Source organism: Nymphaea colorata, chromosome 5 (genome assembly GCF_008831285.2).
Source record: "Nymphaea colorata isolate Beijing-Zhang1983 chromosome 5, ASM883128v2, whole genome shotgun sequence".
NCBI lineage: Eukaryota > Viridiplantae > Streptophyta > Magnoliopsida > Nymphaeales > Nymphaeaceae > Nymphaea > Nymphaea colorata.
This window is the reverse complement of record NC_045142.1, coordinates 3,805,967-3,831,097: the sequence shown is the minus strand read 5'-3', so window position 1 is coordinate 3,831,097 and position 25,131 is coordinate 3,805,967. Positions and strand designations below refer to the sequence as shown.

Genomic DNA, 25,131 nt, shown 5'->3' with positions numbered 1-25,131 from the left:
GGCTTGATGATGTGGTGGAATATGATTGGTCTGTAAATTTCCATGTCAGCCGGTGGGCCCACTACCTCGTTGCTTCCAGTCAACTAGTCTTGCCACGTTAGCATTCAATCCGACTCGGATTTTCAACTCAGGAAGACACGTCATACTGTGACTTCATGATATGGAGGAATCTGATTGGTTTATAAGATTTCCACGTCAGCCGGTGGGCCCAGCACCAAAACCTATAAAAGGATGACGCGATGTCCACCTATGGTCCTCCCATTTCTTTTCTTTTTTCTTTTTTTTTTTAAAATGATTAATTTCCTTTTGGGTCCCGTCGTCTCCACCGCCTCTCTCTCTCTTTCTCTATCTCTATCTGAGCGGAGGTCCCGGCGCTTCGCCTCGGGTGGGAGGAAGGAGGGGCGGCTGGTCGGAATCCTGTTGGAACCCTAGAATCGGAGGGGCTGGCGATGGATTCTCTTTTTGGATAAGGAAGTTTCGTGTTTTTTTGTTTGTTGTTTTGCTCTGCGGATCTGTCGCTTGTCGTGGGTGCCCTAGCTTTTGCGCATCCCTTACTACTTTCCTGACTTCAACGATCGGAGGGAGATTTGGAGTTCGCGACCTGTGGGGGGATATTTTCTGCGGATTTCCTTCGTCGGAGGTGGGATCGAGGAGGCAGAAACCTAGGGGATCCGACTCCCGGGTTTCTGCGGCGAGGAGGTTAGTACGTTTGGTATAAATTTTGAAGTTTCCGGCGCTTCTTTGATGCATTAGGGCTTCATTTCTGTGTACAGTCCTCCGTTAGTCGCTGCTTTGGGATTTTTATTTCATTTTTTGACGGATTAGAGTCCCATTTCTGTACCGCATGTTTTTTACTCTCTCTCTCTCTCTCTCTCTCTCTCTCTCTCTCTGTGCGTGCGTGTGTGGTGTATCTGTCTCTTGCATGTGTTGCTTGCTCGCTTTTTGCTTTTTACTGGACTAGGGGCGTTCCACTCTATTAGCTTTAGATATGGGGTTCATGTTGGTGTGGACGTGATTTTTGTTATCTGATTACGTTTAAGTGTTGTTCAACGTTTGAAGTTATGTTATCTGTCCATTTGTGACCATATCATTACATTTAGGCGGAGAACACCTTTCTGTTGTGGTCCATCGTGGCTTGGTCGAAGACATTTCTTGTTCTGTTTTCTTTCGGTTCAGTGTTCCTAGTCATTTTTTGGTGGAAAGAAGATATATATTGTGAAACTTATGCATAGTTTTTGCATGACAGTGTGTGTTCTTTTACCTTTTGAGATTAATGGCTATACACGAGCTTTCTTTCATTTGATGTACTGCAGAATCTTTCTGGTGCTTAAATGCTGGCGGATGGTCCAAACGTTTGTGGTAGCCCAACAAGGGAAATGGGTGCGCCTACTAAATTTGAAAGACATCACCAGCTACATGACGATGAAGATCCTGGTCCTCTATCTTCTAATAAGAGATACGGGAAAGTGATTGACAAGGAGGGTGAGAAAGATATTCCGTTAATGGAGTTTGTGGACAGACAAATTTCTCATTTCCAGTTTAACTCGGAATTGCATACAGATGATTATTTGGTGTATGATATAGATTCTAGAGCTGCAGAGGCTGATGCTTACCTTCTGGTTAATCGAGAACAAAAGTCCAAGAATGGGACTCCGGTGGGGTCCCATGATATTGGATCCATTGTCAAACTTTATGACCGTGATGATTCCATGCCTTTCAAGAGTGTCAAGGTGGATTCTTGTGTAGATGAGATTTCAGGTAGAGAACATTCGACCGTGGAAGATTCTAGTAATGATGTGATCCAGGGAAATGATAGTGGTTTTAAGGGTAACGATGGCTGCGAGTGTAAGCCAAGTACTGGACTTCAAGGTTCTCTTGATGGTTCGTTGCCACTTTCTGGTTGTCATAAAGTGGAATCCTGCTCTGGTGTCCAGTATGGGGATGATGCTATTAATTCTTTCTTCATGGCAGCTATGGAAAACCTCTCTAAAGATTTCAACAGAGGAGCTTATGAAATTAACGAGATGATTGACAGTGATGAGTCTAAATGTTCCGTCAATCCAGCAAACTGCAACATGGATGACCAGTCTTCAACTCTTCTTGGTGAAGTAGAAAATAGAGCATCATCAGATGCTTTCAGCTTTTCAGAACAGACAAATTCTTCGATGGGATTTTGTGGTTCTTCTGATGCCCTACCTAGCAAAGAAAGTGTTGGTGTGTGTGTGGATGGGAAAATGCAAGTCTCTGATGTGGATGTCTCAGAAAGAAATAACGCTGTACAGTGCTGCCCTAACAACAAAAAACTCGAACTTAAGATGTCAAAGAAGGTTGCTGTAACTAAGATTCCTTCTAATGTTACAGCATTCCTTGGAACTGGCCTTTTGGATGGCTGTCCAGTCAGATATATCAATCCTGGAGAGCAGGTTGGTTCATATCCAAATATTGAAATGCATGCTTTCTGTATAGCCTCTTTCAGGACATGGTCATGGAGCATAAAAATTCTGTTGCTTTCCGTATATCCTGTATGAACATGTAGAGGTAACATTTCTGGTATATTCCTGTTTCTCGTCATGGTTATATGGCATAAAATTTCTGTAGTCCATGTTTTGTTGTTATAATTGGGAACAGATAGTGAGTTTCATTGGCTATATTTTGTTGAATAACCTGATCCTTTAATGGTATTAACTATACTCCACAATGTCCACATAAAAACTATTTGGGGGTCTATTTTCTCTATATGCTTGTTTTATTTTGCTTTCTTCTTTGTTGCATGGTGGTATTGGGGTGTGTGTTGCAGTGTCAGATTTGACAATCTGTCATGTGTAATAAGTTATATGCCTCAAATGCTTTCATGACTGTTTTGAATTAGAAGTGTGGTCTCTAGGCTTATGTCTGCATACGCATCAACTTCATATTTCTTTATTCTTTTCCGTGCCAAGTTGTTCTGACATGAATCCTCTTATTTGGAAAAATTCATCAGAAAATACTTCATGGAACAATAAAAGATGGTGGATTTTTGTGTAGCTGCTCCTCTTGCAATGGCTCCAAAGTAAGTCAGTCTGCAGTTTTAAGTTGTCAAGATAGCGTCAACTTTGTGTTATAAGGCATGATGTCCTTCACTTGTGCTTTGCTTGGTGTGGTAATTTTATTCCATATGTCAAATCTTATTGTCAGAGTTGTGCTTAACAGATAGTCACTGCACTGGATTTTGAGCGTCATGCTGGTTGTTTAACGAAACATGCATACTCATACATCTTTGTACCAAATGGGATGCGACTATATACAGCAGTTCGAAAATTAAGGGATGCTTCTCGTAGCATGTTGGATGAAATGGTCAGATCTATAACTGGGTTGGCACCAAAAGATGGCCATTCTTCTCATTGTGATGGGAAAGGTGATGACTTTGAGCTCTCAGATGATATGTGATTCTTAAGACCTTGATTGTTAGATTTGGTATTTTTCTTTTTGTACTGGCGTATGATGCTTTTATATAAATAATGGAAAGTATGTAAGATCTTAACCTTCTGGAGTGTTTTTGGAATCTCAGATTCTTTCTAGCATATTTTCATGTCCATTTGTAGGAAGCATTTGAGTTTTGGACAAATATATGAAGGCTTTAGTACTCTTAATTGTTAGATTCTTCATGCACTTCAAGAAGAAAAGTGAGTGTTTTTAGCTTGAGACATTTTTGTCTTTGTTTCTTTCTTAGCATGAATTTGTGTCTTATCGTGTTTCCTTTTGACTTTTAATGTTTCAGCGATTATTTTTTTTTGTCCTTGTTTTGTGCAATTGGAAATTCATACATGGTTATCCATGTTTGATATGTGTCTCCTAGTCCTTGTAGATCTGTTTCAAAAATTCACATTTATTTATGCTAGTGTGCTGTTTCCAGTTCAAGTCATAGACTCTCTCTCTCTCTCACACTCGCACACACACACATATTCCAGATTCACAATACGCAGGCATAAGGCACTTATTATTTCCATTTGCAGAATTGATTCAACCACCAATTGATGAACTTCCAAGATTTCGAAGAAAGCGCAAAATGTCTCAACATTCTCCAGATGACTCATATGTCCAGACTCGCAGAAGACGTGTTGTGCCTCGACGTTTTCGAGACAATTCATATGTCCATACTGACAAAAAGTGTAGTGTACGCCAACATTACTCAAATAATTCGTGCATTCAGGAACGCAAAAGAAAGGTGTTAAAACATTCTTCAGACAATTTATTTGCTCAGACAGCTGCTAGCACAAGGTAGCATACATGTATTGTTACAGAAATGTTACTTCCTATCCAAGTTTAATTATGCATTTCTGGAATTTTCCAGAATTCATTTTGTTTTAAGCATTCCTGGCAAGACACACCTAATCTGTTTGGTGTAACTTTAGATAGCAGAAATCTATAATGTCAGATGTTTGTATGGTTTGCTTTTTGCCTATGCCCACATGCCGGGTAAATGTTCGTTTTGCTTCAGCGTATGACAGTGGACTGTTGCTATGCAAAATGACCACAAAAGTGGTCTGTAGTGTGTATGTATAAACTATCCATGACTTTGTCTATATAGTTGTTTGTTATTTATCTGTTAATGTCTGTACTCTGTAGTATGTGTAACTATTCATTATTTTGTCTATGTAATTGTTTTACTTTTTATCTAAAAGAAAATGGATTTTGGTAACTACAATTAAGGTATTGCTTTGTCATTGTGATTGTCTGTTATTTATCTGCTACTCTTTCTCTAAAAGAAAATGGATTTTGATAACTACAATTAGGACAGACCAACTAGTAGACCATTAGTCGTAGTAATATGAATTGTATAATAAAGCCACAATCTCTATGCTAACAAGATGAGCATTTCCTTCTCCAGAGGGAAGTTTTTAGTGCTTATACTCCCATACAGTTTTCAACTATGTATTAGAAATTTAGACGTCTTTGGATCACAAAGAAATTGGGTAGATGGGATTAATGCTCCATACAACTTCTTAAAGATGTCACTTGAGCATATAGTTTGTGATGTATTATGAATGTCATCTTGATATGCTTGGAAGGCAGTTAACCATTAATTGCATTTTGAAACTTATGCTGTTAAAACAGGCCTAGGCTTTCTATGCTCACCCGAGCTCCTATTCTTGGCTGGTTGTTAGGCTGGCTGTTTTAAGACCTGCCATTCGAAACTCGAAAGTCCCCCGATCATCACCTATGGTGCTTTGGCTTTTATTCCTTTCCCCTAACAGCCTATATTTTTTTCCACCTAAAACAATGTTGACATTGAAGCTGTGATTATGTTGTGTATTTATGTTTTCTTTTTTTTTTCAAAAGAAAATTATATTAACAATTTTGGTGTTCAGGTTAGGCTTTTAGATTTTAAAATTAGAGTTAGAGATTTAGTAGTTAATATTTAGGAATTAAAGATTTTTGTATGCTGTATAACATTTAAAAAGTAGTGATGTTACATTGCAAGCCTTTTCTCTTTTTGAGCTATATGCGCTTTCATTTTTCAAATTTATTAGTTTGCTCTTTCAAACTTTTAATATGTTTCTTATCACGTTATGGATATTATAAATTGCTATTTAGGAAATTACAAGATTTTATATATTCTAAAAAATTGCAAATTAGTAATGTTAAACTGCAAACTTCTCTCTTGATGATGCTATGTGCATTTCTTTTTTCAAATTTATTAAGTTTTCTGTTTCAAACTTTTAATTATGTTTTTATCATGTTATGGAATGTTTGTTTTGTTGTTGTAAGTTGATAACTCTGGGTTTGCTTCATTTTCATTGTTAATTTTAAAAAGTAGTATTATATTTTATTGGTTTACCTTTTTTTTTTGCGAGGAAAGCTAAATGCGCTTAATCCCAAATAGTCTTGCCTATGCTCTAGTCTCAATCCATCACTGTGACTGTGGCTAGCTACTTTGACAACATAGGGTGAGGCCCTTACCAATATTTTTAATATAATTACAAAATCAAAACCTTGTTAAGTTTGTATACTGGACTAGCAAATAAAGGTTGGAAGTGTATTATTAATTGAAACAAATGCCAATAGAATCAATGGTTTTAAGTAATGGTGAAACTTAGTCGACTTGTACTGAGGAGTTAAGGGATGTGAACCATTCTGGTGCATGTTGGATTTGGTCATTATTGAACTGGTCTGGTCAGATCAGATCTACATATGTATATATATGTGTGCCTATGTAACCAAATCTGATTCAGAACTCGAGCAGAATAGGGTAAATGGGAGGCCGACCCAAAAAGCTACAGAGAAGTTTTCTGGAAGTTGTTTTCACAGAGGAACTGTTGTGCAGGTGGTAACTGGGTTAATAGGTAGTTAAAGTAGGTTCTCCAAAGTCCAGCATATGTTTTCCTCATTTCTGTTTTTGCAAAAACAATTTTGCTTTTTAAATGACATAATATAGATTTCATTGGGTCTTAGTCAGGACACATGTTTAAATTCAGCTTTTATAAAGAGACTATGAAGCCAATCCACTTAACAATAATTTTTTTTTCTTAGCAAACCCAACTAATTGGATTGGGGACTGGGTGCAATAAACCTGACCTACCGGCATCCCTACTAGGAGGAAAAATGTCAGCATTGTGGCTATGATACTGGTGAAGGAGCTGGTAGAATCTATCTGGTTAGATATTTTAAAGCTACGTGAACCTTTTCTTTCGGTTTAAGAATGTGTCATTACCCTGGAAGTGACTTCCTACATGTAAAAGCTGTCACTTGTGGATGGTAGTAAGTTTAATCAGCTGTACACATTTAAAGTTAGTGGGAGCTTCTAAAGAATCTAACCTAGCTTAACATAGTTAAGGCTTTGACCATGGTGTCTGCCGACTCTAGTCAATTGACTTGGCATAGTCTGTAGGGAAAAGCCTGGAAAGGGTCACTGAGGTTCTTAGACAGTTTACCGCCTAGGCTAGCTGGTTTGAGGAAACTTGCTTTTCTTAAATGCATAGAACATCTCTTTGGACACCTAGGCTTGCCTAGGTACTCAAGGGACTTGGCTTTTCGTTGACAGCTTTTTTTTTTCTTGTTTTGAAGTAGACTTTTTTTTCTTTTGTTTTTGTGCAATTTTTAAACTTCTGTTGTTGTGTTGTTGTGATTTTTCTGCAAAACTGTGTGGGACTGCACGCGCCTAGCAATAGTTACAATTGCGATTCATATACTATTATACTTTGAATATTTTATGTTCTTTTAAGTCTTTAACTCACATATGTATGTATTTTCTTCTTAAGAATTTTCTTGTTTATTAGAACTATGATAGAGGGAATTTTACAGCAAAAATTGTTAATAGAGACTATGATTATATTGAGGTTTATGTCCTTGTCTTAAATTAGCTAGGTAAATTTAAGTTTTGTTTTAGGATATTACTTTTATAAATTATAATTAAAGATTCAGCAGTTTGTGTTTAGGGAATGATCCTTTTTTCAAGCTGATAACATTGAACAGCATATGATATTGTTTTGTGAGCTTTTTTCTGCTGAATATCTTATAAACTTTAGTTGTCTAATTTCATTAAATTTTATCTTTCGAACATTAATTATGCCTACTGTCATGCTATATAATGTTCAATGTGTTTGTATTGTTGTAAATTTTAATCGTTTTATTGTTATAAGGTGACAATTATATGTTTTTCGCTTAGAAATGCTTTAGTTTCAACATTCGTTAGTAGTTTTAACAATTAATGTTGCGTTTTATTGGTTTTGCTTTTTGGAGGTGGCTTGCCTAAATTCTTAAGTGCTTATCTCTATTCTCATCTAACTGTGTAGGATATGCCTAATGACCTATGTCACATAGGTACGGGTACGGGTGCGGGTATGGGTACCAGTACGGGTACAGACCATTTTCAAAAATTTTGGGTACGGGGGTACGGCTGTACAAACACAGATATATATATATATATATATATATATATATATATATATATATGAGCATATATGCTGCCAATTGCCATACTTTGAAGATTATGCCTTCAAGAGCATACAAGAAAAAGAAAGCAGAAACAACAAGAATCAAGAAGTATCGTCTCTGCGCACAAGAAACCACTGAAGCGATAATCACCATTGGAGCAAGCGTACACAGCGAAGCACCTCATATACTCTAATGAATGAAAATTTTGCTAACAGATCGAAAAAACCGTTTCTCGTGCCAACAGTTTCTGATATGTTCACTGTTAAAAGTTAAAACCTTTTCAACATCAAAATAAGAAACGATATATCACATCAAAATAAGAAACAATATGTCTGCAATTTATAAATCAATGAATCATTAAAACAAGAACAGGGGTCAAAGCAGAAAACCCATCACACGAAAAACAGAGAGAGGGAGAGATTTGAAACCCTCTCGAGTAGAAAACCCATCGCAGAGGGATTCAGGCGATGGGTTTTCTACCGGTCTTCGCCGGCGGCGAAGGCAGGGGTGGAGCCGATGAAAATGAAAAGAAAAATGAAAAAAGCAAAGTGACAGTCACCTCTTGCCGTCGCTGCTGTCGTCGCCGACCCTGCCGTCGCCTGTTGCCGCTGCGTTCGCCGCTGCCTTCGTCGCCGGACTCGTGAGAGACGAGAGGTAAGACAAACGAGAAAGGGTTTCGTAACATTCGTTTTGAGTCTTTTTTTTAACATTAAAATGTTTTTAAAAGTTTAAATGAAATAAACGTTAAAAAAAACAGACAGAATTGGACTCGGTCAAATTTGACCGTGTCCAATTTTGGATGGATATGGTCTCCGGTGCGTTGACCGTACCCGGTACGGGCAACGCCGCACCGGAGCCGTACCCAGGCCCGTAACGGTACCGGTACTCGTGTCGTACCAGTATCGGCAGGGTACGCCTCCTTTGGAGGCGTATCCATGTTACTTAGCTAATGCCGTTAACAACATAGCTAAGTCACATGGAGCTGCTAAATATGGTTGCGCACTTGCGTCGCCCAGGTCGGGTGTGTTGCGGCCCAACATGGGCACCCGACTTGGTCGTGCTGCTGAGTGCTGACCACACATGTTCTTCTTGTCCCTTGTTTTTTTTCTTTTTCATTTTGTTCATTCTCCTACCTTTCCCTCTTTTTGTCTCTCCTCCCCTACTACCTTTCCCTCTTTTGTCTCTCCTCCCTATTTTATTTAATAAATCTTTGAGTTTTATATGAGCTTGAGGTAACCTTGATAAAAAGAGTTTTAAAATATAGACAAATAAAATTACTTGTAAAACAAAACACATGTGTGTGTGTGTGTGTGTGTGTATATATATATATATATATATATATGTATATATATATATTTATATGTCCTTGCCACACCCGCACCCAATTTTTTTGCCTGTGCATCCTGCGCTGGCATCAGTACCAGCACCCATGTGATAAATACATATACAATTAGACTGTCACGTAAAGATTGCTAAAATAATTGAAATAAATGCCTAAGCAGCCACATAATGGTTGTTACCAGTCTTTATGTTTCTGTTATGTGTTTGTATGTGTGGCCATATATGTAATAAGATTTAGTGTTGCATGTTGTTCGTTTCTACATTTTTGTCTAACGCTTAAAACACCTAGTCTTGCCAAGGCTCTAGGCCTTACTCATTGCATAGCCTCTGTTTAACAGTTTTAAAGACATAGATTACATTTCAGAAATATTTATCCATGTATATCGCGTAGCTGCCCAATGTGTTTAACTACATGGACTGCATATAGGTATCTGTGCGTGTACCGCATACACATTGTATGAATAACCATCGCATTTTGTTTTTTAGCCATTGATACAATCAGTTAAGTCGATGTACAATCACTAAAACTTATTGGCCTCCCTCTCGCTTAAGCTCATCCTGTTCTTCTTTACAAAAGCACAATAATTGTATTGGTAAACATGTGTTCTTTTCCTCCTTGGTGTTGCTGTCGCTTCAGGTTGTCATGATTGACCTGAGCAAATGTGAGAAAATTTTGATTGTTGTTGCTTTCTTTGTTCAAGAAGTAAATATAATTCTATCTTTTTCATATTCATGTGTTGTTTAGGTTGGCCTTTGACTAATATTGTAAGAACATTATGGACACAAATCTGTTGTGTATTTCATTTCCTGATTTTATTGCCTTGGATGAGACATGCATTTTTCTTTTATTTTTACTTTTTAATGTAGTGATGGATTTCAGGCCTTCGTTGTCAATTAAAATATCTGGCCCCAAAGTTGGTGCAGCTGCCTTGCGATTGGAGCAAACCAATGATCCTCAAATTTCGGTGGAGGAAACTGAGCAGAGAAAAATCAAGCTGAAGATTTCAATGAAGACAAGCCCAAAGGATTCTGTTTCCATCTGTGCAATGCAAAAGGCAGAGACCCCCCATGATGCGATTGGAGAGAAGTTTGTGTTATCAGTGTTGTGTTTCCTTAAATGAAATGCAGTTTATTTCTCTACTTATTAAGATATTGGTGGGTGCAGGTTACCAGAATTGGTCAAGGCGAGTGATCCCAAAGATTTTGATCCTAAGGAGAATGTTTCCATCTCCTCAATGCTACATTCCAGTGGCCATGCAGTTGGGAAGAAGAAAAAAAAGTTTATTTCTATCCTTTAGTTGTGTTTATTCCCTACCATCTCTCTTGACATGCTAGAAAGTGGGTAAAACTTTCACATTTTCAGGGATACCAGTTTGCACAAATTGATCTTCATGTCAAATGGACTGCCTGATGGGACTGAATTAGCTTATTATATCAGGGGAAAGGTGAGTTGCTTTCTGAGTTTCATTTGTAATACTCCTGAATGTGGCAACCTCTAATTTTTCAGATTTGCTACAGAAATTACTTGAGGGATATAAACAAAGGAATGGTATAGTTTGTAGCTGCTGTAATGCTGAGGTGAGATTTTGTCTTTTGTATCACTCAAATGTCAGCAAAATTGTTTGGTGGTTGATTTTTTCTTCTTCTGGTGAGCAGGTTAGTCCTTCACAGTTTGAGGCTCATGCTGGATGGGCATCAAGGCGCCAACCGTGAGTACTGTTGAACAGCGAGCCATAATTTAGATGCACTTATAACAATTATCCCATTGGCATTGATCTTTTTTGCTGTGGCTTCCTGCAGTTATCATTATATCTTTACTTCCAGTGGACTTTCACTTCATGAAATCTGTGTTTCCTTGTCAAAAGGCCAGAAGCTCACTGCTAGCTACAATGATGACCTCTGTACCATGTGTGGAGAAAGCGGTGACCTCCTCCTTTGTGATAGTTGTCCTAGAGCTTTTCATGCAGGTAGGATGTCCATTACCTTCTTTCTTCCCCTCCTTCTCCAACAGGCTCCACCATGTGAAGGACCTTTAGATAGACTACTTTTGAGTTTTCTCCTCATCTATGTAGTTCTGTGGCAATTGATCATTGTCAGAGCACAAACACGACAAGTTTGGAAGACTGGTTTAACTAACGTGCAAATTATATGAACCATTTCTTCATTAAAGTCAGGGATAATTCCTTATATAGTTGACTTATTTAAGTTGGTAATCCTTGGAGAAAATGTATGTTTGCAACAGCTTGCCATTTTTTGAACAACTTCACCTGTATGCTAATCTATGTTGTTGGCAACTTTATTATGTTCAGTTTTACTTTGCATGTTATGAATGAAAAAGGTTTGTTAGTTAAGTGTAATTGCTAGCATATGCCTCTTATAGAAAGATAAGTTGCTGAGTAATTCATAAGTGTAAGTTTCTTAGAACCTAGGTTGTCAAATCAGAACTTGGACATGAATTGGTAGGGACCTGAAAGTACTACTCGGTTTGAGTTAGATGACTAAAAACACAACTGCATGGATAAAAAACAAATGCATATAAATAAATGAACAGACACGGAAGAAAACGTGCAGATATACATTTATTGCACACTAGGATACACATACGTGGGAAATGGGTTCGACCAGTCTCATTTTGAGACAGCTTTCCCAAACACTTTTCTTTGTCATTCTCTTACCTAATTTTTCCCTCTCCCCTTTTTTTTCAGTTTTCCATTTCAGAATCATCCTCCCCACCCTAGGATTAAATGAGACCTGAAGTTCCATTTTGGGGGTAGTTTCGGCATGGGCAATTTATGAGTGTCCCATGAATCTGCCCCAAAAATTGGAGCAAGTTCATGGAACAATGGTTCTACTTTCCAATGAATCTGCTTCAATCTTTGCGGTAGATTTATGGAGCACTCACAAAGTCTCTGTTGCCAAACGACCCCTTAAGGGATATATATGTATGTATGTATTTTGCATGTGGGTGTGTTGTTTCATGTCGGGCCCCTATAGAACCTTGTATACATTCATTAAAATGTGATGATTGGCTAAATGAATGTCAACTTCCAAGTGGATCTGTTGTGCAATGAGTGCACAATCCGCTGCCGCTTGCCAGGTGGTGGTGGTCTGTTGTTGTAAACAGGAAACCCGGCTCTATGCCCGAGGAAGGGCTGTGTTGCTGTTGTAGGGGCGTTAAATTTGGAGCCTTTGAGTAGTATTGGCAGAATAGCAGGAACTCAAGGAGTCCCCTGGCTAGGAACAGATGTCAACGGGAGGCCTACCAAGAGCATACTCTCTCTCTCTCTCTCTATGTGTACCCATATATATATATATATATTATATTATATTTATATGTATGTATGTGTGTGTGTGTGTGTGTGTATATATATATATATGCATTTGTGTGTGGAAGAGAAGGGAATTTATCTTTTCAATTAAAAAAAAAACCTAACTAAATCTGGAACAACAATAAATCCTACTGATTGTCACCAGGAAGGAAAAAACGGAAGGAAGAAACCTAACCAAATCTAGGAATGACGAAATTCTACTGATTGTCACCAGACTAGTCGATCTGGTCAATCCCCACAAGTTCATGGCCCTACTGTCTGCATGGTCACAGATGAGTCAGCTATCTACTGGCTAGGGCAAGTAGTTGACTAGTCGGCTGGCTAGCTGCCTAGGTTGATGATAAAGGTTATCTAAGGTGTCTCTCCTCTTCCAAGTAAATTCAACTGATCCAATGCAGGCAATGGATCCCTCTTAATTTGAAATCATTGTGATATTTCTTGGTATGCTTACTTGCTGATTAATTGCATTTACTTCTGGGCATGTGTTTTTCTGTTTCACTTAGCTGCAGTCTTTTGCTTTTGCAATTATTTATGTTTCTGGTTTCTTAGGTTGTCTGGAAGAGCAAAAAATTCACGATGGGAGTTGGTATTGTCCATATTGCAAGGATAAGGCTGTCCATGGATCCACCATATTTGGTGGTGAATCACAAATAAATGCTGTATCTGGTTCCAACTTTGAAGAAAAGAAGCGCATAACTATTCGTTGCAAACGTGTTATCAAAATGCCAACAACAGACATTGGCGGTTGCGTTGTTTGCAGGTACACTAGAAATATAATGCTATGCATATATTCTATTTCTGTATCTAGTGATCCAAATTCATCCTCTCCATCTTATTGAGTTTTTAATGGCCTTATGCTGGGACATTTTGTCTTGCCATAATCTTGTCAAGTTGTTCATGAATGCAGTTATTTGATCTACTTAACTGCTTCTGTTATGGGTGTCTGGGAATTGGCAAGTGGAACCAACTGAAAGTTGGCTATTCAATTATATGTACAAACTTTGGGGTTGAATTAAATATCATTTATGGAATTTCAAAGAGCCTGTACTTGAACAAGTGCATGTTTGCTTAGTTGTAGAACTTGTGTTCTTTGTGGGTATAATTACAATTTCTTCTGCCTATGTTTTTCATGCCATACATCCTGCTTTTTTCTGTTACTTTCTCCTCACTTTACAATGAAGTCATAATGGTTCGTTAAATTTCTCAACATTGTCTCTTTCTAGGGCTCATGATTTCAGCAAGGGCAAGTTTGATGAGCGAACTGTGATGCTTTGTGACCAAGTATACTTCCCTTGCATCCTGAATTATATTGCTGAGCTCTCTGAAACTTTTTGATCTGTTCTTAATGCCTTAGCTTGTTTACTTTTAGTGTGAGAAGGAGTTCCATGTTGGCTGTTTAAGGGAATCTGGATTGTGTGACCTAAAGGTAATGACAAGTATCTTTTTTTGCTTCAGAGATTGTAGCTTCTGATATTTGATTAGCATACCCTAGAACTGCTGTTCTAAGTTGCTCTTGCAGGCACTCCCAAGGGGAAAATGGTTTTGCAATGGTGCTTGCAATGATATTCATTCTGCTCTTCACCAACTAATAGCCAGTGGACCTGTAACCCTTCCTGATGCAATTTCAAGCATTATAGACGGAAAGTGTGAAGAAAAAAATTTGAATTTGGATGTTGTGAATGTGAAATGGCAACTTCTTAGTGGTAGAATTGCCTCTCCAAATAGCAGGGTGCTTCTCTCAAGAGCTGCTGCCATCTTCAGAGTAAGTCTCTTTTGATGTGGAGCTTAGAAATGATTTTGTGTTGCTTTTTTGGGCTGAAGTCATCTTTTCTTGTTGCATCCTTCATCTTTGTCTGCATATCATGTTGTCGATGTGGAGTTTTGCATGGTATGCAGCTGTTTTCATCATGCATCCTTTGTCTTTGTTTATGTATAATGTTGTGAATGGTAGAGTGCTTCATATGAGTATGCAGCTGTTTATGTTCTGTTGAAAAGGTGCTTGTCCAACAGCAGTCTAATATATAATCTACTTTGACGAGTGGTGGTGTTTTAATTTCTATCTATTTCTTTGTATTTTCCTTTTAGGTGTTGTGTTGGCATAGATGGATTGTCTTTTGGGGTTTTTCCCACTCTTCTTTTTCTGTTGTTATTACATGGGTAGTTCCTGCTTGTGAAATTTACTCTGGGGAGAAGGGCATGTAACCAAGTTGGCAAATATTGGACTTGATAGATTTAAACTCATTTGCCATGTACCAAGTGTTCAAGGTCGTTTTTTTTTCTCTTTGGAATTTGGTACAAGTTTTTAAGTTCACAATCCTTGAAAATAGCTTGCTGTCTGATAAGTTTAACACTTTAAAATTATGTAGCCTGCTTCTCCAATCTATGTTTGTTGCTAGTTTTTGAGAAAAAAACTCAAAGCCACTTTCCGCTCCTAACTGTTTCTTGTATTCAAGATACAGTGTTTAATGTTTGATCTGATTGTCATTGAATTGGTATGTTGTTGCTTTGTCCTTGTTCTGTGATGCTTTTCTTTTAAATCCAGCATTATGAACAAGTCCACTATTCCATGTTCCTGTGCTCTTGAATGCAATGTGTCACATTCAATTTCTTGTATTCACATGCCTTGTTTTTTGTTCGTCATTGCAGGATTGTTTTGATCCAATTATTGAAATGTCAGGCCGTGACCTGATACCATCAATGGTCTATGGGTAGGCTAATGTTTTTCCACATAAAAGATCCAAACTCTTTCTGAAATTCTTATTTGCTGTTTGTCTGTGATTGTAACATGTGATCTGATTTTTTCATTTGTGGAATGTTTGCAGTAGAAACATTGGAGGTAGAGAATTTGGAGGAATGTTTTGTATCGTTCTGATTGTAAAGTAAGTACTAGTTTCTTGGAAGGCGAACCTATCCGCAGTGGTGCTGTAACTGTGTTTCAGTTGGTTTTACATGTACTAGTGATTAGGGTCTTCAAAGTTTCTAAACTCTCTATCTCTGTCTCTGTCTCTCTCTGTGTGCAGTTCAGTAGTTGTATCAGCTGGAGTGCTTAGAATTTTTGGACAGGAAGTTGCAGAACTTCCTTTAGTTGCAACGAGACGAGAAAACCAAGGGCAGGTAAAATTCAACCAAAAATAATTGCTGCTTTCTCCTAGACAACTTTTTTATCCTCTTTGTGAGAGAGTTGAGCTTAGTTGATTTGAGCAATGGTGTAAAGTGTGCAACTTAACTTACATCAGTTGGGCTCATAGTTTAGACATGTAGTGTACTATAAAATCATAAACGTATTTTATAATTATTTAAAAATTCAAAAAATAAAAAAGGAGAAATAAGAAAAAATCAGTATGTTTAAAAAACTTGCGCATGAATAGTAACGAACATTCGTCAATTTGGCATGCATAAGTATGTAACATTATAAGTCATCAAGAAATGTGCTTAAAATTTTTTATATCAGCAAACAAGCTTTTTCAGTAACAGATGAATATATGATCGTTTATCATATTTGTGTTCCTTTTCTTCCCTTCAGAGCATCTTCTGTAGTATATATAGGCTCCTCTTCGTCCATTTCCTCTGCTCCTTCAATCTTTAACATATCAAGATTTTCCTCTTCGAATACTTTACCAGGTTATTTTCAACTCATAAATCCAATAGTTAAAAATTCTCCAAGCCCCTATAAGAGCAACTTACCATGTATGCTTGTTTCAACATTGGTTTCTTTTAATTACCTAAGTTATAAGACGTGTATTAGTGAGCCAACTTGTAAAACAATGGTATATTAGTGTATTACCTTTGTCTCAATTAATATTATATGGAACATAAGTAAGGTCATTCAGCTTCTTATCGTCTAATCCATTTTCCTAGTGTTTATTTGTTGTAAAACACTCCAATTTTCTTTGACATTCGATTGCAAAGCTTTTAGGGCTTGGGCAATCACTTCCAAGCTTATTCAATTACTAAAATATAATTATGGAAGAAAAAGTGAAATTTTGTTTAATACTTAAGACATTGTTGTCATACTCCGGTAGCTGCATTTCCTTCCTTATCACCTTGACAATTATCATATGTTTCAACTTCAACCTCATGATCTTTGGCAGCTCTGTCAGGCTTGATAGTTAATGTATTAATTCAGTCCAGTGGTCCCTTTTCAATTTTCTGTCCATTGTAAATGTTGCAAAATATTTCAATACAGGATTTAAGTAATATCTTGCTTCTTAAAGGGCATGATGAAGCTGCTTGCCTCGCCTCTCATCTATATGCCTCGATATGGTCAGAATCAGTGTATCGTATCGTTTGTAAAATACGATACGATACATCCCCTGTGTCGTAAAAAGGGGTGTATCGTACCTGTATCGCACGATATGGGGCGATATGCCCCGTATCGTACGATACAGGATGTTTTAGGTTTTTAATGCTTAAAAAGCCCCCTTCCGCTGCGTTCGACTCTGCCTTCCACTGCGTTCGACTCCCCTCAATCGCCGGAAACAAGAAAGACGAAAGGAACCCCCCGAAATTAGGAGAAAACTCGATTCAATAATCAAAATAACAAGAGGAGGCGGAGGAGGAAACAATAGAGGTAAGAGACCGAGGGAAGGGGTTAACTTTCCTAGGGACGTCGTAGTTGATAACGAAGGCGTTGGGCTTCTCGAGAGAGAGAGAGAAGCCGTTGAAGCTGAGACCGCTGATGAATGTGGCGTCCGTGACTTCGAGCGTGGCGGATGCCAGCCACCGTGGGACTCGTACTTCGCCTTCACTGAGGCCTTCATCCTTTCCGATCGCCTCGAGTTCTCTGTCTACGATATTGTAGGCACGTAGTGCCAAATGAATAGACTGGCAATGAGACACATGCTAATATCACGGTAAAAGACTTTTTATTTTTTAAAATATTACTCATTTTTTTACAAGCTAATAACGTTGAAGATATATTATTAAGAAATATAAAGCATATGGGTAACTAGAAATTTTATATGAGAATCAAATGATGAAACTTTATAGCAATAATGAGTTTATCAGTCTGTAAAACATGTTTTTTTATAAAGAACATATTATTCTTGATTTTTTTGATTTTTTTTCTATTTTTTCTGATTTAATTTAAAAAAATACGATACATTACGATATTTTACGATACGGCGTATCTTAAAGCCAGACCAATACGGCTTACGATACGTTTTTTCAACATTGGTCAGAATAGCTCCCTTTTTCCGTTGAGGTCCTTTCATAACAGACTTTCACTGTCAACCAATCTTAAACCAAGGGTATACTGATTTTCAATAATTTGACACATGTTTCTCAAAAGGCATAGTTAGATACAATATCCACTACTTCACTCTTATATGCATGGTGGACATCTAACTCTTTCATCACCTTTGAGCATTTGCCTCGAAATTCGAAAGCTATTTCTTTGTATCACTATATTTTGTACTTTTAATTTAAGGCACAGGGACATGGGTACGGGTACTATTCAGGTATGAGTACTACGATGAGAACTTCAGAAAATGTGGATGTGGGGATACAACATGATATATATATCAAATAATGTATCGGAGTTTTAAGCGGCGAGGTTTTTCTTGGGTATAATATGTTGAACTTGAAAAAAAAAGGAAAAATACGGAAATTTTTTAAAAATTTAAAAAAATAAAAATGGGGGAAAAATAAAATAAGTGAGAAACTAAGATAAGGAGATTTGCAACAAATAAAAAATAAAATATGAAAAAACAAACTGTTTGACATTAAAAAAACTGAAAAGAATGAAAAAACTGGAAATAACACAAAAAACACGTTTTTTTAAAGTTTTAAACAGCTAGTTAATTTACGTTTTTTTTTTAAAAAAAATGCGTTTTCTGTGACCATTATATATATATGTGTGTGTGTGTGTGTGTGTGTGTGCAAAATAACACAAAAAAAAATCAAAATGAAAGCATTAAACAAGGGGTATAAATAAAAACATTATACGTTAATGAACAATAACTCTAAAACACAGAATAAAAACTGAGTTATACAAAATTTAATAAAGTAAAATTAGGTTGTTTGGATCAGTTTTGATCTAAAAAGTACCCAAGTGTTTCCAGATAGCACTTTCGATATGGGTATGGTGACACGAGTATGGGGGCTTTACTGAAGCAACCATGTGACTAAGATTTGTACGAAATTTAGTTTGTGGAGGCTTAATGAACTTGCTTCCATGTGTATATTTTCTTATCAAACTCAAAACGTGACATGATTATGAATGTATTTTGATCCATCAGCATTGTTCAACAGTTGATGTCATTTAATTCATCTGGCCAAGATATTCAAGTATAAGTTTGATGCACTGAATAACAGCTATGTCACATAGGTACGAGTACAGATCATTTTCAAAAAATTTGGGTGCGGCGGTACGGTCGTACACACACGCAGACATATATATATATATATATTCACACATATATATATATATATATATATATATAAATTGCAAACATATAATGAACTGCCAAAAAAATACTTGGCGCCTTGCCGGAACCCAAAGATAGATAGGAAAAATCAAGTTTTGGTGAATGAAAAAGAAAGGAAAAAACAAAACACAGACCTAATGCAACAATGTTGATAGCATAGAGGCCCTATTCGACTGCTCACAAGAAAAACACATAACAATAAGCAGCACAGAAGTTTAAACGACTGCTAATGGGTTCTTAAAAAAGCACAAAGCCAAGCAGCACACAAGTTTAAACCACCAACAAAATGAGAAAACCAGAGATAAATCTGAGAAATCACAAACAAATGGGAAATCCACAACAAAACCATAGTCTCGAACAATCCTCAAACTAAAAACACTAAGTAGAAACACAAATCAAACATTGCTACTAATCATAAACTAAACTGCAATGGACAAACATGAATGGGAAACCAAACTAGCTTAAACTAATGCATAAAACTAAAATATATGTACTAGATTTTCATCAGAAACTAAACTGCAAGGCAACAGACAAACACAAATGGAAAATCAAACTAGCCCAAAACGAATGCATAAAACACAAATACGCATACTGTATTTAGATTGAGGGACATAGAAAGATAGGAAACAAGAGAGAACGCATTGAACGAGAGGTTTAGAATCCCGATAAGGGCGGACAAGTTACCAACAGGGAGCCGTTCACGGAGTTAGAAGAGAGGTCGAATTGGATGAGAGACTTCGGTGAGCCGGTTCCGGTGGGGAAGGGAGTGTACCAGCCCCACCGTCGGCCGACAGGCCAAGAGAGAGAGAGAGAGAGGAACCTCAGAGGCTGAAGAGATCATCTGCCATCGCCTCTCACCGCCTGCAGCCGCCGGTCTCCGCCCCTTTCTTCGCTGGTCGGCATGAGTGGTCGTCGGTGAGAGAAGAAGAAATGCACGAGATGAAACAAAACGAAAAAGGGTTTGAGGGTTTCGATATATTTAATGTTAAAAACGTTAAAATGGTTTAAAACATGAAAATGTAAAAAAAAGTTAACATTAAAATCAGACAGAATTGGACTCGGTCAACTTTGACCGAGTCTAAAAAAGGTCGAAAATGACCTTGAGTGCATTGACCGTACCCAGTACGGTCAACGCAGCACCCCTCCCGCACCCACGGGCGTACCGGTACCGTGCGGGTACTCCTCCTTAAGAGGAGTACCCGTGTGACATAGAATAGTAGATGAAATGCAAAAAATGAATGATACTGAAGTCGACATTCTATTTGTAGCTATTATTTGTGATGAACTGCACAATATTTACACTTCCTATTTATTTCACATATCATCAAACAGAAGATTATTTAAACAAATTAATAGATTTAGAAACATAATTCCTTTAGGACAGTATGTAAGGGAATTTATTGACGTTCTTGTTCTTGTATTGAGCCTTCAATTTGCCATGATCGAAACATTGTTCCGCTCCAATTCAATATTAATATTAACTCATCCCAATATGTTTCTATTTCTTTAACATTTGCATTAAGAATTTTTCCTTTCACCTAATGATAGGAGAGCATTTTATGCCTTGGGCTTATAGAAATGATTTCACTTGCCATAACTTGTAAATAAAATGTATTTGCTGCATTAGCTAAAATGCGTGCATCATAGAATTAAAGCCATCTATCAACTGCGTTATTGACCATATGTTTGTAGGAGTCGTAGTTATTGGAATATCAAGCTAACAAACCAAAATAGTTTAAGAAGGAAAAAAAATCTTCTAATTGAAGCAGAAACACTTGATCTGTTACTGAGTGCTCTTCTACAGACTTATTACACTGGAGTTACTTGATGTGCACTTCATTTTTGCCTTCAAACGAGCTGCATATGATTTTATGCTAGTATTAGTAGGATCAGGAAAAGGTTAATATCATCCTTACCCTCCACCTTTCTGGGTCTCACTATAGCTGTTTTCAACATTTTCCATCTTGATATATATATATTTTTCTTCAATTTTTTGGCTTTTAGACCATCAATCATTTGTGTACATTGTCATTTCAGAGTTCTTGGCAGATCACTAAAGGACCTAGAGGTGCATGGGCCCACATTTTCCATGCATTGTGGCTAAATATGTTTTGCCAGAGGCAGTCTCTTTCTTAGAAAACTTATGAATCGGTTATAGCTTATTATCTTTTTCCACTTGAGTGCACCCTTAGGCCTTAACATGCTGGGCCATTTGAAGTCATATCTTCAACGAGAAGTAGAAATCTATGAAGATTATATACCTTTCAGGCGTACACTGTATAAATTGTTATGCATTAAAAAAAGGAAGACCGCCACAAACTGATCTTCCACAGATAGATCTGATCAATTTTTTCCCCTGCCAGATCCACTTCACAATGTATGGGGTGTATTGTATATTACAGACTACAGTCCTGTGCTGTAAGATCTGGAGATTACTCCCCTATAACTGGTTGTAAGGGTTTATATAATGGTTTTCCCAACCATTATGTGATATGTACAATATGTTATGATACAATACCTGGTTTGAACTTTGAATATAAACATTATTGGGTTTGAATAAATAATTAAATTTGACAATGAACCTTGACTACGAATTTATTTCTAGCAATATATGAATTTCTATTTGCATTATTTAGAAGATAGTAAATGGGGATCAAATAAATAAGTTTTTGTTATGCATGACTTATAATCCTTGGAGTCTTGAAACAACTTATTCATAAAACATTTATTTTTATTTGGAAGGGAACATAGGCTCTTCTATACAAAAACATGAAAGCTCTATTTTTCTTGCATGGAATCAACGACAATTTTTTTTGACTTTTCCTGATTTTTTCTCTATTTTTCTATTTTTTAATTAAAAAATACTTTTATTATACATTTACGATATTATGATATATTTTACAAATTACAATACAGTATATCTGTTAGCCTGATAGATGCCGGTTACGATATTGTTTTTACAACATTGGTTGTAATGGTTTATATAATGGTTTGTCCAACCATTATGTTACATGTCATGCAATATGTTGCAATGCAGTCTGTGTAGGATAAGTTCCACCGTTGATTCCTGTTCAAATGTCGACAAGTCATATTGTAGGCTTGATAAAAGTAGCTGTATTCTTTGACTGGAGGCATGTTTGTGTGAGAATATATAGAATTCACCCTTTTCTGATAGCCAGATAAGGTCTTTGTTAAGCTATCTGTAACTATATGTCAGATCCTTCAAGCATCGAGGCAATGAAGATGTCCATGCCCATTGAGATTCAGTTCATCAGTTAGACCTTGGAAAAATTAAGGCAAACCCATCATTTGTAAGCAGCTTAATATTGTTTTGTGTGTACGATTTTTCAGAAGCTAGTAGTGTCACAGTCTATTTAGGGACCCTTGTTTTTGTATGATTTTATTCACTTGGACGAAGTGCTGCTTCTACACATAAATTTTCTCTCAAGTACTGAGTCGGAACAGTTAAGAGATAGTGGTTGATGTGTCAATTTCCTATCAGTCATAAGATCTATTTTTTCGTTTTATACTTCTTTGGGTGACTATACTTTGTCTGTGCTCTGTGCATGTCTTCCTGTGACCCATTCAAATTGGAAAAAGTTTCCCTTTTCTGAAGTTGTGGTTGGTGCAAAAACAGAAGATTAAGTATCTCCTCATGGTTGCTTGTTAGGTTATTGATTTTAGAACAAGTGATAAAACTTTGAATGATGCAATACACCTTTTTTGATGGGGCACTTGTGAAGTGCTGCTTTTCTGCCTTCGTTGTTTATCATCTTCTATGAATTTGATTTTTCCAGGGTTACTTCCAATCCTTGTTCTCTTGTATCGGGAGCTTATTGGCTAACTTGAACGTGAAGAACCTTGTTCTCCCTGCTGCTGAAGGAGCTGAATCTATTTGGACAAAAAAATTTGGTTTTAACAAGTTGTCTGATGAAGAGGTAATTTTATCACCCCATACATTACTGGTGGATAAGGCAATTATGCAGTCAATTGCACATAGAGTTTCTACATGGTGTCATTATCGCTTTCGTGGCTACCTATGTTTCTTGATCTTCGAGTTATGATGATTGCCAGACAACGAGTCATTGTCATTTTTGAGTTGCTCCTTTTAACTGTTAGCGTTAGATCTATTTGACATGAAGGAAAACGTTCAGCACACCATGCACGATAAGGTATAATATAATATTTGTTTTCTTTTAGAGTTGCTTCACATCTCAAGCTAAATAACTTCTATAATTTAGGTATCATATATTTGTGCTGATGTTCAGCAGCTATCATGAGCCTGTTTAACGACAGAAACAAGTCAGGGCATACTTGATGGTAGTCATTGTCAGGGGTCTCTTCTTTACCGTTCTTGAGAGATTGTCCTCAGATTGATGTTGGTGGGAAAACATGGATCCCTTTCCATGATTTGAATGGGTTTAGCATGGGTGGCTCACATGGAGCCTTCCTTTTGCTTCTCGTGGATTGCTTTCTGTTATGTGTTCATGACGCTTCTGCCCTCATCCCTCTTGTGGATTTTTCTGCATGTATGCCTGTGCATTGTCTGACAAAATCTGTTGCATGTGCAGTTACGGAGGTATACGAGGGACCTGCCGATGATGGTATTCCAGGGGACGTCCATGCTTGCGAAGGAGTTGCCCCAACCGCAGATTTGCTGCAGTGGCCCCGTTACCAAGTTGTAGATTCAGAATTGTTTCTTCTGCACCGATGTGTTTTTTTCTCTCCTCTTTTGTAGTAATCGTCGCTGCGAATTTTTTGTTGTAGGAAAGCAGCACGTTGTTGAATTTTTAGCTTGGTTTCTCCTTGGAAATCCATATGAAGAAAAAGAACACCTGGTGAATAAGATGAAAGAGAAAAAGTTGTATAGTTTTAGATGGGGGGCAAGGAACATAGGTCGCACACTTGATTCTTTGATTAAATATGAAAAGGAAAGTTCGTATTTTGATTAATGTTCGTCTTTCCCTCAATTTTACATTTATGGGCCAAGCAAACGTGAGGAAAAAACCCTAATGTTTTTTAGTCTTTGCTCTTCGATGAGTTTATTGTATCATGGGGTACTTTTCTTTCGTTTCCCTTTCTTCCTGTTTAACTTTATATCTATGCGTGCTGTGTTTTAGATTTGACTTCTTTCAAAGTGGGGCAAGGATCGTGCTCGTTTATGAGTCTGCCAGCGCCGGTTTGGTGGGCGCAGGCGTAGCCTACAATGGTCCAAGTCGGATTTATTAGATTGGCGAGATCCAGGTGATTATGTCCGAATTCTGGCCTTCTTTGTATATGGTTGAATATGATCTGAATGAGAAATGGGTTAGGGTTTGCCTACTAGGGCCCGCACAAAAAACTGAAGTCTGATTTTTCCCATACTTCTAGCTCTTGACTTCCTAATAAATTAACTTAGCTTTCTAATCCAGACCTTTTTAACTAGTTTTTTGTAAACTCTAATTTTCAGAAAAAAATTGACGTTCTTGGGTATCACCATTTTTTTGAGGGTGTCATCTGCGCATAATCATTAAGGTTAAATCTCAGATGGGAGCCAATTTGAATCCATGATAGCTGGATTGGTGGATTTCAAGTCCACACTTAATTTGAAATCAGATTATTTTGTTTTGGAATAAGAAAGGAAATGGACCAATGGGGCTACTGTCGGAAAATCAATATCATGAACCATTCTTGTAGGGTTTTTCGGTGTCCAGGATTCTTGTTGCATAATGAAAGTTTTTTTATTTGTTACACGGGTCTCAGCATTCAGATTAGTTCATTGGTTGCCCTCCCTTATGGAACCTAGACCTTATTGGGTTTCGCTCGGCAGAATATTGATGCCTCAAAGGCGAGACGACTTATGAACTTCAAGCACAATGCCGGAGTTGGGACCTTGACATCATCTAGCAAGAGTCTGTCTAACCATTTGGCTGCATAAAACATCGGCGAACTTCCAAACAAGTCGATTGAGTGGTTTAGAAACACTACATCAAACAGCCTTGCTTCGTATTAAGAAGTTGCAAGTTCATTAACTAGACGCATCTTTGTAAAAGAATCCAATCGGTCGAGGCGAAGGTGGCTCACAGACTAACAATAGAAGCAGTCACAATGAAGCTCATCAGACCCAATTAAGAAGTAAA

At 37.3% G+C, this 25,131-nt stretch overlaps 1 protein-coding gene across 1 annotated transcript; it reads left to right on the top strand.

Annotated features, from left to right (window-relative positions):
* Positions 1-269: 269 nt before the first annotated feature.
* Positions 270-23,964, top strand: LOC116253833 (uncharacterized). The gene is made up of 20 exons (XM_031628787.2): positions 270-699; positions 1,314-2,423; positions 2,981-3,049; positions 3,190-3,394; positions 3,993-4,257; positions 10,136-10,342; positions 10,421-10,534; positions 10,619-10,700; positions 10,774-10,833; positions 10,912-10,964; positions 11,056-11,222; positions 13,134-13,344; positions 13,808-13,865; positions 13,954-14,010; positions 14,104-14,346; positions 15,231-15,292; positions 15,407-15,463; positions 15,605-15,698; positions 22,810-22,950; positions 23,584-23,964. The coding sequence occupies exons 2-20, from the start codon at positions 1,332-1,334 to the stop codon at positions 23,695-23,697; spliced, it is 3,351 nt and encodes a 1,116-aa protein (XP_031484647.1). The 5' UTR covers positions 270-699; positions 1,314-1,331; the 3' UTR covers positions 23,698-23,964.
* Positions 23,965-25,131: the final 1,167 nt, after the last annotated feature.

Excerpts from the sequence above, each read along its gene's own strand:
- LOC116253833 (XM_031628787.2), top strand. The coding sequence starts at position 1,332 with ATGCTGGCGGATGGTCCAAACGTTTGTGGTAGCCCAACAAGGGAAATG. Across the intron at positions 4,258-10,135 it reads CAGACAGCTGCTAGCACAAG|GCCTTCGTTGTCAATTAAAA; the intron begins GTAGCATACATG and ends GATGGATTTCAG. Across the intron at positions 15,293-15,406 it reads ATACCATCAATGGTCTATGG|TAGAAACATTGGAGGTAGAG; the intron begins GTAGGCTAATGT and ends GAATGTTTGCAG.